The 15,464-nt window shown below is 46.2% G+C and overlaps 1 protein-coding gene across 1 annotated transcript; it reads left to right on the top strand.

Annotated features, from left to right (window-relative positions):
• Nucleotides 1-8,190: 8,190 nt before the first annotated feature.
• LOC147674002 (protein phosphatase 1 regulatory subunit 3E-like) lies at nucleotides 8,191-13,443 on the top strand. Its single transcript, XM_086945089.1, has one exon. It carries the CDS (start codon nucleotides 8,843-8,845, stop codon nucleotides 9,803-9,805), a length of 963 nt encoding a protein of 320 aa, XP_086801215.1. The 5' UTR covers nucleotides 8,191-8,842; the 3' UTR covers nucleotides 9,806-13,443.
• The last annotated feature ends 2,021 nt before the right edge of the window (nucleotides 13,444-15,464 follow it).

Below are 15,464 nucleotides of genomic sequence, written 5' to 3'. Positions count from 1 at the left end.
TTTTTTTTGTACCGCGCTGCCATCGGCAGTGAATATTCCCGCAAAATAAATGCGACATGCTTACCCTAATTGCTGGTGCGTTCATGATAGCATTTTCAACCGATTCCTTGTGCGTAGCCCAATTGGGCTAGTTTTGGTAGGATTGGGCTACGCACAACGTTTTTCGACCCTGCACTACTCCAGAGCTCACTTTGCTTGGAGTTCTTTTGGATAAGAGACCCTGTCTACGCCTGATGTGGCTCTAAGAATTATCTGGCCTTGGAGTGTGCACAATCTCCTTATAAACGTTGTTCTCTTTGCTCTGCCTACGCCCTGTGAGCCGCAATAACTTTTATACAGCTTTTGCTGAGGAGCTAGGTACTTATTTGGTGCGTGCTGTAGGTTGGCTCCCCCTTTACTCCTCTTTTCTATCCAGCAATTTATTTACACCCTGCCACATAGGATTGGGTCAATTATGAGGATGATAACCTGTATGAGGAGGAAGTGACTACTCCTTCCTTGGAAGATAATATTGTGGAGGCTCAGGCCGCTACTGTCCAAGAGTCTGTGAATAAGGGCTTGGAGAAGACAGTCCCTGGAACTGTGCAGCAAGCGTTGGCTGCTGCATTGAAGCTGATAACAAAGCAGCTAGAGCGATTTGCCAAACGTCCCAGCTTTACTTCCCCTGCTGAACCTGCTAAAGATGCTATGGGGAGTGGCCTCCAGCCCAAGTCTTGGCCCCATGCTGACACTCTCTCTTCATTACCTCCCTCAGTTAAAGCCAAGCGTCCTGACACGGATACGGACACCAATACCACAGGGACTGACACCCCTGATGATGCTCCTCCTCCGAAGAAAACTAGGAAGACTGTCCCAAACTATGTCAACCCCATTCACGTTCAATCCTGCCAATATAGCCCATCCCAGGTCTTCGGACAGGGCTCCTGGGTCTAAAGTTGCGGCGTACCTGCATGATAATCTCCAACAGAGTTTTGCTAAGAGGTGCGTAATAGATTATGCTCAGAATTCCCCAGGCCAGACATTCTGGACAAGGTTGCAGAAACCCCAGGTATTGACGCAAGACTACTTACCTTCCTCAAGAAGTTCACTAAGGACCCAAAGAAAGGGATTGATTGGGCCTGGCAGGGCTATCAGGGCAAACTCCTGGACGTGGCAGGCCCTCTTGCTAAGATCCTAGAAATGGCCTTGCAAGTGCAAGAATCAAGCAATGCGGTAGACCCGGATGTATTGGTAGGATGGACCCAGCAGGCCATATGCCTCTTAGGAAATGCTAATTGTGCTGTATCTACAGAACGACGGTAGTCGCTTCTCATGCACATAGACTCCGATCTCACTGAATTGGCTGCAGCGGAACCAGGACCCCTAGCGGAGGGCAATCTCTTTGGAGAACGATTTGACAAGGATGTTTCCAAGTACGTGGGCACCAGGGCTCATGTAGGGGTACCACGCAGGTGGACGACGTCCCCCACTTATTTTACTGGGTTATTACCGGGTGGACGCCGTCCCTCTTGCCCAAAAGCTGGACTGTGCTTTGAGATACTGGCGGATTGTCAAAATGCCTTCTACCCTTTAGTGGTGCAGCAGTGCCGATTGCCTTGGTCCCAGTACACACGGAGGGGACATGAGCCCTGCTCCTACAGAAGTCTAGCCTAGACTCTGTTACAGAATTGCAAGCAAAGCTCCATGTTTATTCTGGATCTGTTAACATGTTTATGACCGATTGGAAGTCTCACCTCTCGAACCAACAACTCCTCTCTCTCCTTCAGCCATTCATCACCAAGGTGAGTCCGTATTCGACCTCCTAAGCTGAGTGACCTCACTTCCGGTGACACCACCTAACTTGGAGCATCCCCCCACTTCTTGTTTTTAGGACTTGTGCCTGGGTGGGCACATTCACGATGCTAGATAAAGCCCAGTCAGGCATTAAACGAGTCTTTCAAGCTGGCCTTTTTCGACGGGTCGGCCGAGGACGCTCACCAGGCCACAAATTCTCCCAAGGTCCTCAGCAGGGAGACTAAGGAAGGGGCCACGGAGAGTGGGATTCCACTCGCAGAGGAACCTTCTATCCCACCAGACAACACTTCAACCAGAGAATTTTCCACAGAGGTGATCACCTCAGTTTTTCTATCATAAATAGTTTTGAATTTCTCAGGATGCATAGATTTTGCAGACAATTCAGGGGTTTCATTTAGATTTCTATCAGACTTCTTATCAAGACAAACGACCCAGACCGCTTTCTTTTTCCCAACTAGAATGCGATTTTATCGATTCCGCACTAGACGAATTGCTACAGAAACAAACGATAGCGCATTGCAACGAGGGCCCTCACGGTTTCTGCAACAATATTTTCTTAGTACAGAAGGACGGCGGTCACAGGTTAGTATTGAATTTGAAGGAGTTCAATCAGTTCATGACTTACAAGCACTTTAAGATGGAGAGTATCCATCTTTCTGTGGATCTTCTCAAAGAAGGAGACTGGATGGTCCGGCTGGACCTGAAAGACGCCTATCTGTCAATACCTATTTTCCCTTCTCACCGCCGCTTCCTCCAATTCCAATGGCGGAACCAGTGGTTCCTTCCTTTCGGGCTCTCCTCAGCACCATGGTGCTTCACCAAGGTGATGAAACCCGTGATAGCTCACCTACGAGAGCAAGACATTTGCATGATAGTTTATTTAGAGGACATACTTATCATGGCGCATTCTCCAGCAGTAGCTGCCCTACATTTACAAATGACCATAGCTACTTTGCAAAACCTAGGATTCGTGATCAACAAATCTAAATCAGCTCTTTCCCCCTCGCAAAAGGTGGATTTTCTAGGGTTCATCATAGATTCTCGGACGACCCAGTTAAGTCTTCCCCGCGCAAAACTGAAATTCATCAGAAAGGAGCTCACCACACTGTTATCCAAGCAGACAGTCTCACTCAGAGTAATTGCCAGGATTGTGGGTCTTCTGGCATCCTCTATACAATGAATCTTCCCGGGCCCTCTTCATTATCGGGCCCTTCAGAGGTTAAAAATACAACATCTTCAGAAATGTCTCTCTTACACGGACATTGTCCCTCTCTCTCTCAGGAGGCGAGGGAAGAGATACAGTGGTGGCTAAGCCAGCCGTTGGGTCTGGGGTGCGCGTTGCGGATATATCCACAGGGGGGCGGTGGTCCGTGCGCGAACTCGATCTTCACATCAACTGCCTGGAACTCTTTCCGTGATCATTCGCAATCTGGACACTGTCACCCTCACGACTCTCATGTTGCATCCTACTTCGGATGGACAACATTTCGGCAGTGAGGTACATCAACAAATTAGGAGGCATGAGTCATCAGATATCGGTGATAGCCGAATATATTCCAGGGTAGCCGAACATTGTAGCGGACTGGAACTCCTGACATCTCAAGGATTACAGCGATTTGCAACTCCAACCCTAGATAGTCAGGTGGCTGCAAGCAATCTGGGGCAGTTGTGAGATCGACCTATTTGCGTCCAGACTTAATCGACAGTTGGAGAAGTTCTTCAGCTGGAGGCCGGATCTGTTAGCATTGGCAACAGATGCGTTTTCTCAGGACTGGTCCAAGGGCTTGAATTATGCCTTTTCCCTGTTCATATTGATTCCCAGGGTGACTACCCAAAGTTTCTCGCCACCTGGCTAGTTCCCCATGTGAAAGTTGTAGCCTTGGTTCCCCATATTATTGGAAATGAGCTGTGATTTTCCCAGTATGATTCTGTCATCCTCGATGGCACTCCAGGGCCCTCATGGAGAAATGCACCCGATGATGTTATCAGGGCACTTGTCTCTGATGGCCTGGAGACTTTCAGGCAAAGATGGGAAATGCCTGGCTTTTCGGACGTAGCTGCGGCTTTCACCAACCAAGCCTGGGCTTCCTTCACCAGGAAACGTTATTCTTCAGCCTGGAAAGGCTGAGTTCGTTGGTGCATGGAACAACACGTGGATCCTGTGGGGGCCGACCTACCCCATGTTGTAAGTTTTTCACCGGAAAAGGCATCGGAAGGTCTGGCGTATCGTTTGGTTAACAATTATCGTTCGGCCATTTCAGCTGGTCATTCCCATATAGATGGCAAGCCAGTAGGTATGCACCCAGTAATTTGTAAATTACCAAAAAGTATTAGGGTAGCGAATCCACCTAAACCAAAGTATTCCTCTCTGTGGGATGTATCTCTAGTTATTTCCTTATTTGACAAATGGCCACATAATGACATGTTGACGAAGAAACAACTATTGTGTAAGTTAGCAATGCTTTTATGCCTATCTGCCTGTTGGTGGTCTTCCGATGTGAAAGCCCTGGATCTTAAAGGTAGAGTATTTACTCTGGCAGGAGTTTCCTTTAATATTACTGCCAGAACTAAGACTTTGTTGAGAAGTGTTGAGTATCATGCTTTTCCTGGTAATGCAAAACTATGTGTAGTTCATAGTCTAAAGGCTTATGAAGAATGTACCAGATCTATATGACCTGATGGTGTGGTTCAATTGTTAATTGCCCTGCAAAACCCTTATAAACCAGTATCTGCGGCTACTAGAGCCAGATGGTTGAAATCAGTCATGAAAGACGCGGGTATTGATATCCACGTGTATGAAGCGCATTCTGTGCATGGAGCTATGGCCTCCAAAACCTTTATGTTGGGTTCTACTGTTCAAGATATCATGCGATCTGCTGACTGGTCTTCTGAATCAACTTTTTAACAGTTCTACTAAAAACCGGTGGGTGAGATAGCCTCGGTTGTATTTGATAAGGGTTAAACTAGCATAATCCGAAGCCTCCGGTCCTGTAATAGAATTAATAATTTGCTAGCATTCGCACAAAGAATTTTCAATTCTATTAAGGACACTGAGGCGAGGATTATCCCACCTGGTTATATCACAAATTGTAATAATTACCCACCTGTATGTATTGATTATTCTGTCTTAGGCTGGAATTACAGATTTCTTGTATCTCCTTCTTTCCAGGTTCTGAGAAGATGTTAACGTTCCTGGTAGTTTCTTCCATGTTGGAGGATTTTGTTTGGACTTGAATTATTCTTGGGACTTAAAAAACGTTCGAGCAAAGAAAGAGGTTCGCGTAATGGCTATGGTGGCTCTTATAGGGTCATACAAGAAGTGATGTATACCAAGGCATCATGGGATGTGTAGTGTTTTTTTGCATACAAAAGTTTTCTGATTGGCTGCTGTGAGTGGCAATAAAAGGAAAGAGAAAGCATACTCCTCACCTCCGTGTCCTTAATAGAATTGAAAATTCTTGGCACGAATGCTAGCTAATTTTTTATTCTTCCACACAGCCACTGCCATATTTGAATGCTTTCCAAAACACAGAATGAAAAAAACACAACAGCAATCACGTTTCTTTAGCTTGAAACTACACTGTTGATTTGCTATAAATATGCCATTATTACCTCCGGCTCGACATGGAATGCAGAATTGTTCTGCCTTGATCACTTTACTTATAGCAGGAGTTTAGATAAGACGAGGAGCATTAAGGCATTGTGAGGGGGAGGAGTGTGATGCTGAACATAAGGAATGGGGACGTGACAGTGACACCAGCACAACAGAAATGGGGTCTTCTAAGAAACTGTAAGAGGTGGAGGAATTAAGAAATGAGACAAACGGGAAAGGGGAGATAGAAGTTTAAGTGTTTTAATGGAGCTGTATAGACTATTAGAACATTGGAGTGTTGGGAGCTCCATTGAAAACAATGGAGTGCTCCGGGCTTATAATGGCTGGTATAAGCCTGGAGCTCCAACATTCCAATGTTTCTTTGTTCACAGCTCTGGCTGTGAACAAAGGCTTCAGGGAACCTGAGGGGATTCCAATCCCCTTATGCTCCCAAAAGGATTTGTTTTTTTTGTTAGAACATTCTGTCCTCTAGTGACAGAATGTTCTAATAGCCTTATAGCCCTTTGTAGATAGGCTATACCGCTATTAAAGTCCCTCTCCCTTGTTAAAGGCCCTCGCCTTCGGCTCGGGCCTTTAACGCTGAAGAGGGCCTTTAATAGCCGGTGTAGCCCTCTACGGCGGGCTATAAGGCTATATTCTTTAAAAATAACAGCAGTGTTATAAAAAGGTGTATCTGGCATGTGATCGAAGGAGTGAACAGAGACAGTGCGGCTCTACAGAGTAACACCTAGGGCATGAGGTTCATTTACGTGGCGTGTACTCATCTTGTTACTGTGTGCTACTTTTCTTACAGAAATCTGCACCCAATTCAGAAAGCTTTTTCTCTAATACTTGTGACTTATTCCTACCTATCATGTGAATTACACTTGAATATCCAGGACTGAGTCGCACATCATTAACGTCAGAAGTTGTGATTACTCTAAGCTCAGTTGTGGCTCATTTATGCATCTGTTAGGAGTAAGGCATGCTTACTTATGGAGGGAAAGATTGTTGTATCGCAAACCTTTTTTCCGTGTCTAAACAACTTTTAATCCTGTAAATTCATGAGTAAATCCCAGCTAAACTAAAAGTCATACAAAACTACTCACAAAAACACTTTGTGATTCAGGCCCTGGTTTTTAGGTGTAATTTACATATTTGACAGGTGTACAACAAAACCACTTGGAGAAAAACACTGAATCTGCCCCCCCTTCTTTCTTCAGCCGTGTGAACTAAAAGAGCGAGGTTTTCAGTATAAATAGTATATGTTCGTTTTGTCTTGCAAAATCCGCAGCTGACTTTGCTCTTCGGCGCATATCCCTATTTATGTGATATTGGAAGGTATGAAAGAAAACTAAATGTGAACTTGGGAAGCGGGAAGAAACGTGCTGTACACTGCAGCACTGCTCACAGAAGTCAGTGAGCCACTGCTGACGATTCTTGAAAACTAATTCCATAATGTTAATGAGTGCAGTAATTGGTTTAGATGTGAAGCCCAGGCTAGACTATTATCAGACAGTGAACGTGCACCTACCCCCTCACGTTTGCTACTGCTGTTGTAGTTTTGACAACTGGACGCGCCACAAGGCAGCATATGGATAATTTACGGAATAATGTCACAAAGTTCTGCTGAAGGGTCGTGGACTAGTACAAACTAAGCAGACGTGTAAATGTGTGCAGTGAGACAATATATCACTGTCTAAGCATTCATTAAAATGGACGCGGCAGATAGTAACGCTTCAAAAACACTTCGTTCCCTTTTAAAAGGCCGACACTGTGTCTTGAAATGTATCACAAAAAGCACACAACGGATAGGATGGCTGCTTTCGATTCCAGTCAGGTTGGATAATTGAAGCTGGCCTGCTATAAAATGTCAAGTCTGTAATGTCGGGTATTAATGTACTTTCAGATTCACCTTCCTCAGTAAAGTATGAATGGGCGCCGGTCGTCAGTGTCTGGCCGCTCTAGCACGCACCTGATTCAGTTTGGCGCATTCAATGGGAAACCTCGAATCTGGGGTTAACTGGGAGGGGGGCGGTCCTGAGTGATCATGAGGGAAGATGACAGGGTTCCTGGGGGCGCAGAAGGAGTGCTGGACGTGATTCCTGCTAAGTGCGTCAGCAGCCAGCAGAGGAGCAGGAGCGTCAGAGCCACACACGGCATCCTCCTCGGAGCCTGCTCGTCATCTCTGCACAGTCTGCAGCAGCACCGGCGGAGGCAGTCAGAGGGAACAAGTGAAACGGGGCCACACGCTCGGCGCAGGGAGTCCCGATACCTGGGAGAGGAAGGGAAGAACCCTCTACAGCGTCAAGGAGGACACGACTGAACTGGATCGGGGCACTCTCGGCACCGGGGACAGATGGCACACACCCGGCAGCAGCGAGCAGCAGCCGGGCATAGGGCGGGACAGAGTGGCCTGTGAAGCAGGCTACTTACTACTCATCAAAAGGGCGAGAACACTTCAGCACCAAGGAGAGAAGAAGGACTCGGCACGAGGGGCGGGCGGCATGAACGCTGGAAAGTCAGCAGCAATTTCCAAGAAGCAAAAGTACCCAACATTACGAGAGGCAGCAGCTGAGTCAAACGAGCAGCAGAACAAGGAAGATCGAGACTGGGGGCAGACACCCGCAGCCGGAGAGTGGCAGCAACAGAGTGGCACGGAGGCTGACACAAAGCAGCAATAGAGAGACAGGCACCCGCAATAGGAGTGTGGCAGGGAGACTGGCACTCAGCGGCAACAGCGAGGCAGGCACCCTCAACTGGAGAGGAGCTGCGAGTAGCCAGCAGCAACAGAGAAGCGTAATAGGAGACTGGCAGCGTCAATGGAGAGCCAGGCGCCCGCAGCAGGAGTGACAAGAAGTCTGTCTTGCTGTAGCAATAGGGGGTCAGACACCCAGTAGTAGGAAAGGGACATTGAGCGCACACGAATGAGACAGCGGGTGCAGCAGCCGAGCTGCGGGGACTAAAGAGGCAGTACTAGGAACTGTGAGCAGGGGCAGACAGCAGGGAAAAGTGATAGCGAGTTAGGCAGGCAGTAGCACGAGAAACTGGGTAACAGGCACGTAGAAACGAGAGTTGCAGCGAGTCACGTATGCAGCAGCACTAGGGAATGAGAGATCGATGCGTGTCACACGAATCACTAAGGAGATAGGGGGAGGGAGGGGGGAAGCATCTAGTAGCTCTCTAGGAACACGGGAGATGAAGTTAGGTGACAACACACCGGGGGTGGAAGGGCACAGCAGCTGACGCTGCCCTTGGAAGACCGTGACAAGGAGAGACGGACCGAATCAGGGAAACCCGGAAAGTATCATCAGGGTGCAGAGGACCTGCCACAACAGAGAGGGCACCTAGGACTTGAAATGCGGTAGAGACAAGGTCTAACCCCCAGAAAGGACAGCAAAGCCTTCCACGTCTAAATAGAGCACCAGCAACAGCCCACCCCAGGGCCTCCCCTGCATGGAAAAGGCAGCAGCCATGCCGCCCCCTTCCAGACTCTACCTGCCTCGGAACTTCAGCTGCACCGCCTGCTTGTACGGTAGCCTGGGCGAGCCCTGCAAGGTCGCCGAGGAGTGGGACGAGGAGCGCGGCTGCAGGATCCTGCCCCCGCCCCAGCCGGAGGAGCCAGACCTGGAAGATGAGTCCCCGCCAGAGACCAACGAGGAGCCCGTCCCCGACAAGCCCAGCCGCGGCCGGGAGCCCACCCTGGCCCCGCAGAGCCCCGGCGCCCGCCGCAGGGCCAAGTCGCTGCCCACGCCGGGCGAGCGGAGGCTGCAGCTGGAGATCGCGGCGGCGCAGAGCCCGTCGCGCCGCAAGAAGGTGCGCTTCGCCGACTCGCTGGGTCTGGAGCTGATCGCCGTGCGCCACTTCTCCGACGCCGACGCCCCGCGGGTGCCGGCCCACGTCCTGAGCGGCCTGCGGAAGACGCCGAGGCCGCCGGCGCCGGGGGAGCTGAGCGTGCGGCTGCAGGCCCCGGTGCAGTCCGTGCTGCTCGAGCCGCTCTTCCCGCCCAACCCCGGCGCCGACCCCGGCTTCCTGGAGCGCGTGCGGCAGCAGCACCTGTGCCTGGAGAGCCTGCGCACCGACCAGTTCAGCGTCAGCGGCCTGGTGCGCGTCGTCAACGAGTCCTACGAGAAGACGGTGACCGTGCGCTTCAGTCTGGACCGCTGGGCCTCCGCGGCCGACTGCGCCGCCTCCTACCTGCCCGGCTCCAGCGACCGCCAGACCGACCGCTTCAGCTTCAAGCTGGTGACGCCCTCGCTGCTCGAGAAGGGCGGCCTGCTCGAGTTCGCCATCCGCTACTGCGTGTGCGGGGCCGAGTACTGGGACAACAACGAAGGCCACAACTACAAAGTACGCAGCCACCGCCTGCGGTTGTCCCCGCCCCGGGACTGCGACAGCGCCTGGATACACTTCATATAGCACCCCCGAGGCCCATGAGGAGAGCGCCTGGAAACACTCCATGTGGCCTCGGGACCAACCCGAGGACTCTTGAAGCCCTCCGAGAAGAGCACAGGAATACTCTTGGAAGGACGTGTGAGGGCCCCGAGGCCGTCAGTGAAAGGCGTCTGAACACGTTGGACCTCACTTCATGCAGGCCTTGAAGCGCTTGGAGAACAGCGCCTGGTTAACTAATGTTGGCCTGTCGGAAGTTCGTAGCTCTTGGATGAACTTCCTATATGGGCTACCATATATGCCTCAGAGAACAGCGCCTGGATGCACTTCACGTATGTCCATTCTGAGATCACCAGGGAACACTGCCTGGACGCTTCAGACAAGGCATCCTCTGGGACTCCCAGGCACTTGTAACAGGAAAGTTCTTTGGCCTCATAAGACAACACCTCGATGCACATTATCAAAGGCCACCCAGAGTTAAGGTTCAGCATAAACTTTATATGTGACCTGTCTGAAGCTTAGAGAACAGTGCCTAGATGTATTTATATAGTACCAAGTACTAGGGGTTATCATCTTTGTAATAATAATATTCAGATTTTTATAGCGCAGGTAATCACCAGTGAGGGTCCCTAGGCGCTGTTCCTAGGCATGGGGAGATTAAGTCATATGCCCAGAATCACAGAATGTTGAGTTGACACAGATTTGAACCTGGGTCCCCAGCTCCAAGGTCGGCAGCTCTGACCGTTAGTCCATACCCTCTGCTCTCCCAGGGAGCGTTCCACCATGGCTGCACCTAGATACACTTTATACAGCACCTGTCTGAGGTACCTCATGCAATATGTCCCTATGCCTATATAGAACATCACCTAGGTATACTCCAAATAATGCCTGTTGGTATCCCAATCAAAGCAGCGCCTTCATATATCTCATAGTGCGATGTAGGATATTGGTGTTTGTACCCACTCTTTCTCTACGCTACATATTCTAGTCCGCCAGCACTTTAATGTAGCCTGTGAGTTGTTCTGTAGCTTCTCTTCAAGGGATCGGATTGGACCTACACACCTAAAGATTGAAAAAAATGTCCAAACTGAAATATGTGGTCCCTGATCATTTAGAGCAAGGTAAAAAACTGTTCGATCATATACTGTAGACGTTCTGGTAGACACAACCAAAGATTAAGACAACTTATATTAATAATAGGCGATTGAATAAACTGCAACGCCTCATAGAAAATAGATTTAAAGTAATTGATGGTTCAGGACAGACTAATTCATGTAAAACTTCACTAAGGCTCAGCCCAAGAACACAGTCACTCTAATTCATACACTGGCTTTAGGACCATGTTCTGTCACCCAAGCAAACTTCAATGTACCCAAAGTATTAAGAGTGCATCAGTTCTTGGAACAATGAGCCAGGCTGATGCAAATAGCCACACATTCACTTCAGACAATCCTGGCCTCAGAAAAAATAGAATTTCCCAATTAAAAGGGTTACTGCTGATAGTGGTAAAAAAACATAAGCTCTCTGGCTTTTATGGCTAATCCACTTCTTACAGTGCTGGCCTGATGGTGTTGATCCGTCCCACTTTAGACCTGCATCTTGTCACAGAGCCAATTCCACACACCATGAACCCATGTCACTTGATAGAAGGCTAGTCAAACCATTCCAGTTAAGAGAAGGGATTGCCATTGATATCTGTTGCATTTCGCCTTCGGCATTCAAGGCACCAGCATTCTGTTTTAAGGTGTCCTTGGCTTCCATTAATGTCTCAGAGTTTCATTGGAACCTCTTAAATATGGCCGATTCCATATTCTCTTTGGTAAGTCATGCAAATGGAGAGACCTAAAAAAAAAACCAAAGTACCATGGTTTTTAAAGAACTGACTCATTCGTTAGTGTCATTTTTACAAAAAAGCTATGCATTTCCCACAGTGATTTTGTTTTCTTCCTCTTCAGAGATTCAGAACTATGCTTCATAGCGTTTCATTTTTACTGATCTCCCTCATAAGGATTCCAAGTGCATTGGTTATTCATATTTCAAAAACTCTTTAGAGTATAACACTGGCCGGTTCAGAAGGACTATTTTAAAATAAATAATGCATTCTCCCAAAGCAATCCATTAGTACTGAAAACAGGTTTTCAATATAACTGTCCCCTCAAAGAACACAAACAGTATCTTCTCAATACTCCAAAATTCCGTCTCTGTGGTTGTGGTAGTTTCTACAGGATTGTGAAATGCTAACTGGGTGTTTTGCTTTCTCCTGCAATTTTCCTTTGCTTTGTCCCCAAGGATTCATGTCTTTCCATGGACGTTAATTGCGCTCTTCTCAAAGATTCATTTAGTGTCCCAAAGGACACTCATGAGGATTTCCGAAACATCAACGAGTGTGTGTGAGACTCTGTTCTTCTGAAGAAAAACTGTTTTGTGAGAATTGTGTAACACTATTATGTCATTGAAGGGCTGTTTTGGATACAGTGGTTGCACTTCTTAAGGACAGCTTAACAGAAAGGGTCACGTTTTTAGGTGACATAACTAGTGCTCCTGTAGTTTTGGGTGAAGCAGAGCCCAGATCCCACATGCCCTTAAGTGTTGTAACTGATGTCTTTAGCTCTCTTTGACAGGCTCACCTTCCCAGCACCATTACTGAGTAACTTTGCATTAATGAAGCTGTTCTTTGGTACCTTGCTGCTAGTCCGCACACCTATTGGTAAATCAATAAGAACATTGAGTATCATTTCAGTAGTTGCTATTTTTGTACAGAAAGTAGATTCTTTGTCGAAAAAAGGTTCATATATTTTTAAAACCTTCTGTATCTTAATGTTAGGAAAAGTGGGTATATAATGCGTGAAGATTTGCAAAATGCAGATACCAAATAACTTATTGTTATGGCTCCTAAACCGCAGGCTGTAGGTATTTCGCCAGGAATTGATATATTGTTTTCTGAAAACGTTGCTCACTTATGCCACACATGTATACATTTCCAAGTCAGTGCTTCTTGTTTTGTTTTCGTTGTTTCAAGAATGTTCTGTGTGTTTGATTCAAGTGTTTCTAAGCTAGGCTGTTCTATGTGTCGTTGGGAGTCCTCACTCAAATTGTAGATTAGTTCGAGGTTTCACCCCAACTTTTAGCCAATAAGCTGCTAATGAATCGGAAACGTGTTGTAGACATGCTGAAACTATATCAAGCAAAAAGGGAGTGCAATACCCTAGCTCTGTCAAAATGGTGTCACAGTGAATGGTTGTCTGAGATTTTACTATACTAGTATGTGTGTTCGTCGCTAATCTCTCAGGGGCTCTGATCAGTGGGCTACACCACAGGAGAGTAGTTAGGTGTTGATTGATGCTGTGCTTACCTGGTACTTGTGAAAAAGGTGCTTGTCCGGTTCCTTTCAGTGTGCTTCCTGTCCAGTGTTTCACCGCTGTTGTAGAGGATACATACAGCACTGCAAAAATAGTAATCTTGGTAAAGTCTTAGTGGTGATCCAATGAAGAATCGCAAACCCTTGCTTGATTCAGCATCATGTGATCCTGTTTTGTTTAAGGACCACCTAGTACACATGGAATTCAGTGTCAAATACATCGACTTTATTTTTTAATAAAGTGTCTGCTTGGCCCATTTCGATGCAACCTTAACAAGAAATGCAGGCCTGAGAATGTTAACTTTATTATAATTAGGCTGTCCTGTTTTCAGTTTCTATTTTTGGTAAATTCTGGTGGGGTTTTTTCAGTGTTTTCAATATCTTAAAAAACAGTTGTTATCAGTGGTTACACATTTTCACACCACTAAAAGCAACAGAAAAAGTGTTTTTTCGGTGTTTATAGAACGTTTTTCTTTTATCATTGCTTGCTTTCTGCACTGAAAGAACATGGGCTTTAGACAGTGTACGTATAGTGTATATGAGGTCCAAAGAGATTTTTGCAAATTACTCTTATTGCAGTACACCATACAATACTTCTTCGGTGAGTCTTTGGTCATGTGCGCTCGTGCTTTCCTTCCCATGTAAACTTCTGTGAAAAAGCCCTCTCGGCATTCATAGCCCATTGGGCTGAGAACCGTCAGCTAAGAGACACAGTTGGGATGACTCTTTCTTTGATGCCACATAAAGCACGAAATTATAAATATTTGTGTTTTAGTTCCTGGGCATAAGAAAACAGTGCACCAGAATGGACTAAAAAGTCAATAGCATCCCTCATTAACTCTGAAGATTGTAAAGATGCTTTCAGCATACCATCTAACAAGTGGCAAGGATGTCCTACAGGGAATCACTTCAGCTCAAGTATCAATTTTGACAGGCCATCACACATTAATGTTTTATATACGTAGCTGAATCAATACAAATACAAACAATATCACTCCAATCTTTGTTGAACTTGGAAATAACCTTTTTTGCAGAGCATAACAAGTGTCACTGCATTCCATGCTTTCCAAAAGTCTGGTGTCACGTTTTCACCCCTATCCCAGATGCTTGGTGACATATATACTTGTCACTATACCTTGCATTTAATGTTTAAAGCCTGAGGTGTTGGCAATTCACCTACTATCAATACTGACCCACTAGAAACTATGGTCTGATGTATTAAGGGTTTTTACCCATTCTCTGTGGGTAAATGTGATGACAGATATTAGGAAAGATTTTTATGAAATTAGCCATTTTACCTATCAGTGAAAGAATCAAATGCAGCCAAAATATCAAATGTGAGTTTGATATGTCCTTATTCTCTACAGTTTATAAAATAATTAAACTAAACCTAAAACGTGAAACTAAACCCTGCATCTTTAGACCAAAGGCCATAAAACTGAAAAAAGTAAAAGGAAGGAGAAACAATATTTTAGTGGCATCCCTAAAGAACAAAACTAAAGCAGAATAATGTTAGCCCAGACTTTCTTACTGCTAGCTTGTATAACAAAGTTACATTTTATTGACCCCTTCAGAAATTAACAAAATGACTCTTATACTTTCTTTTTTCTTTCTTTGAATGCCATTAAGTTTGTGGTTGTGCAGGTGTTTTTTCAGTGTTTATATGTTTTCACCGGTGAGGGCTATTTTTCCTTCTGTGGGGTTTTATCAGTTATTATAGGTTTAAACCTAAAACCCCACAGCCTAATTATAATGCAGCATCAAAGCTCCTGTAAGTATTAAGGTTGATTTCTTACCCTTTTATTTTATACAATTGTATATCTGCGATACAATGGGCCAACACTTATGTTAGACAGAGTAGCTGTTTTCCTGCATCAATGGTTGTGGCTATCCCAGGGTTTTAGATCGTTTTAACTCTTTACACTGGCGAGTGCATGCACATTATCGTAAACCTGTATTTCATACACTATATTCCGGCCTACGAAGGCCCAAGACGAAATACCACAATGAGTAGGTGGAGAGGCGCTACATGGAGCTCCATCTTTGGAATGTGACTACACATGAAATGTATTCACATATGCTTCTGACAAACGTGCATGCCTTTACTCCTGTGCCATTTGCTATTAGGATCAATTAGAACATTTGCTCATGGTCATTTTCACTATTTTTACCTCTTTCTAGAGACAAATGAAACCTGTGCTTTATTGGTCTCAGAATCATGTGCATATTACAGGTTGTAGGCAGCACTACTGGAAAATGCTTCTGTAATGCATCACTGATTATTGATCCATCTGTACATGAAACAAATGTCTACAGTTCATGTTAAGC

The sequence above is a fragment of the Lissotriton vulgaris genome, chromosome 12 (assembly GCF_964263255.1).
Source record: "Lissotriton vulgaris chromosome 12, aLisVul1.2, whole genome shotgun sequence".
Lineage (NCBI taxonomy): Eukaryota > Metazoa > Chordata > Amphibia > Caudata > Salamandridae > Lissotriton > Lissotriton vulgaris.
The sequence above is the reverse complement of the archived record's forward strand: the minus strand, read 5'-3'. Positions and strand labels throughout refer to the sequence as shown.

Bases quoted from the DNA above. Each gene is read 5' to 3' on its own strand.
- LOC147674002 (XM_086945089.1), top strand. From the start codon at position 8,843: ATGGAAAAGGCAGCAGCCATGCCGCCCCCTTCCAGACTCTACCTGCCT.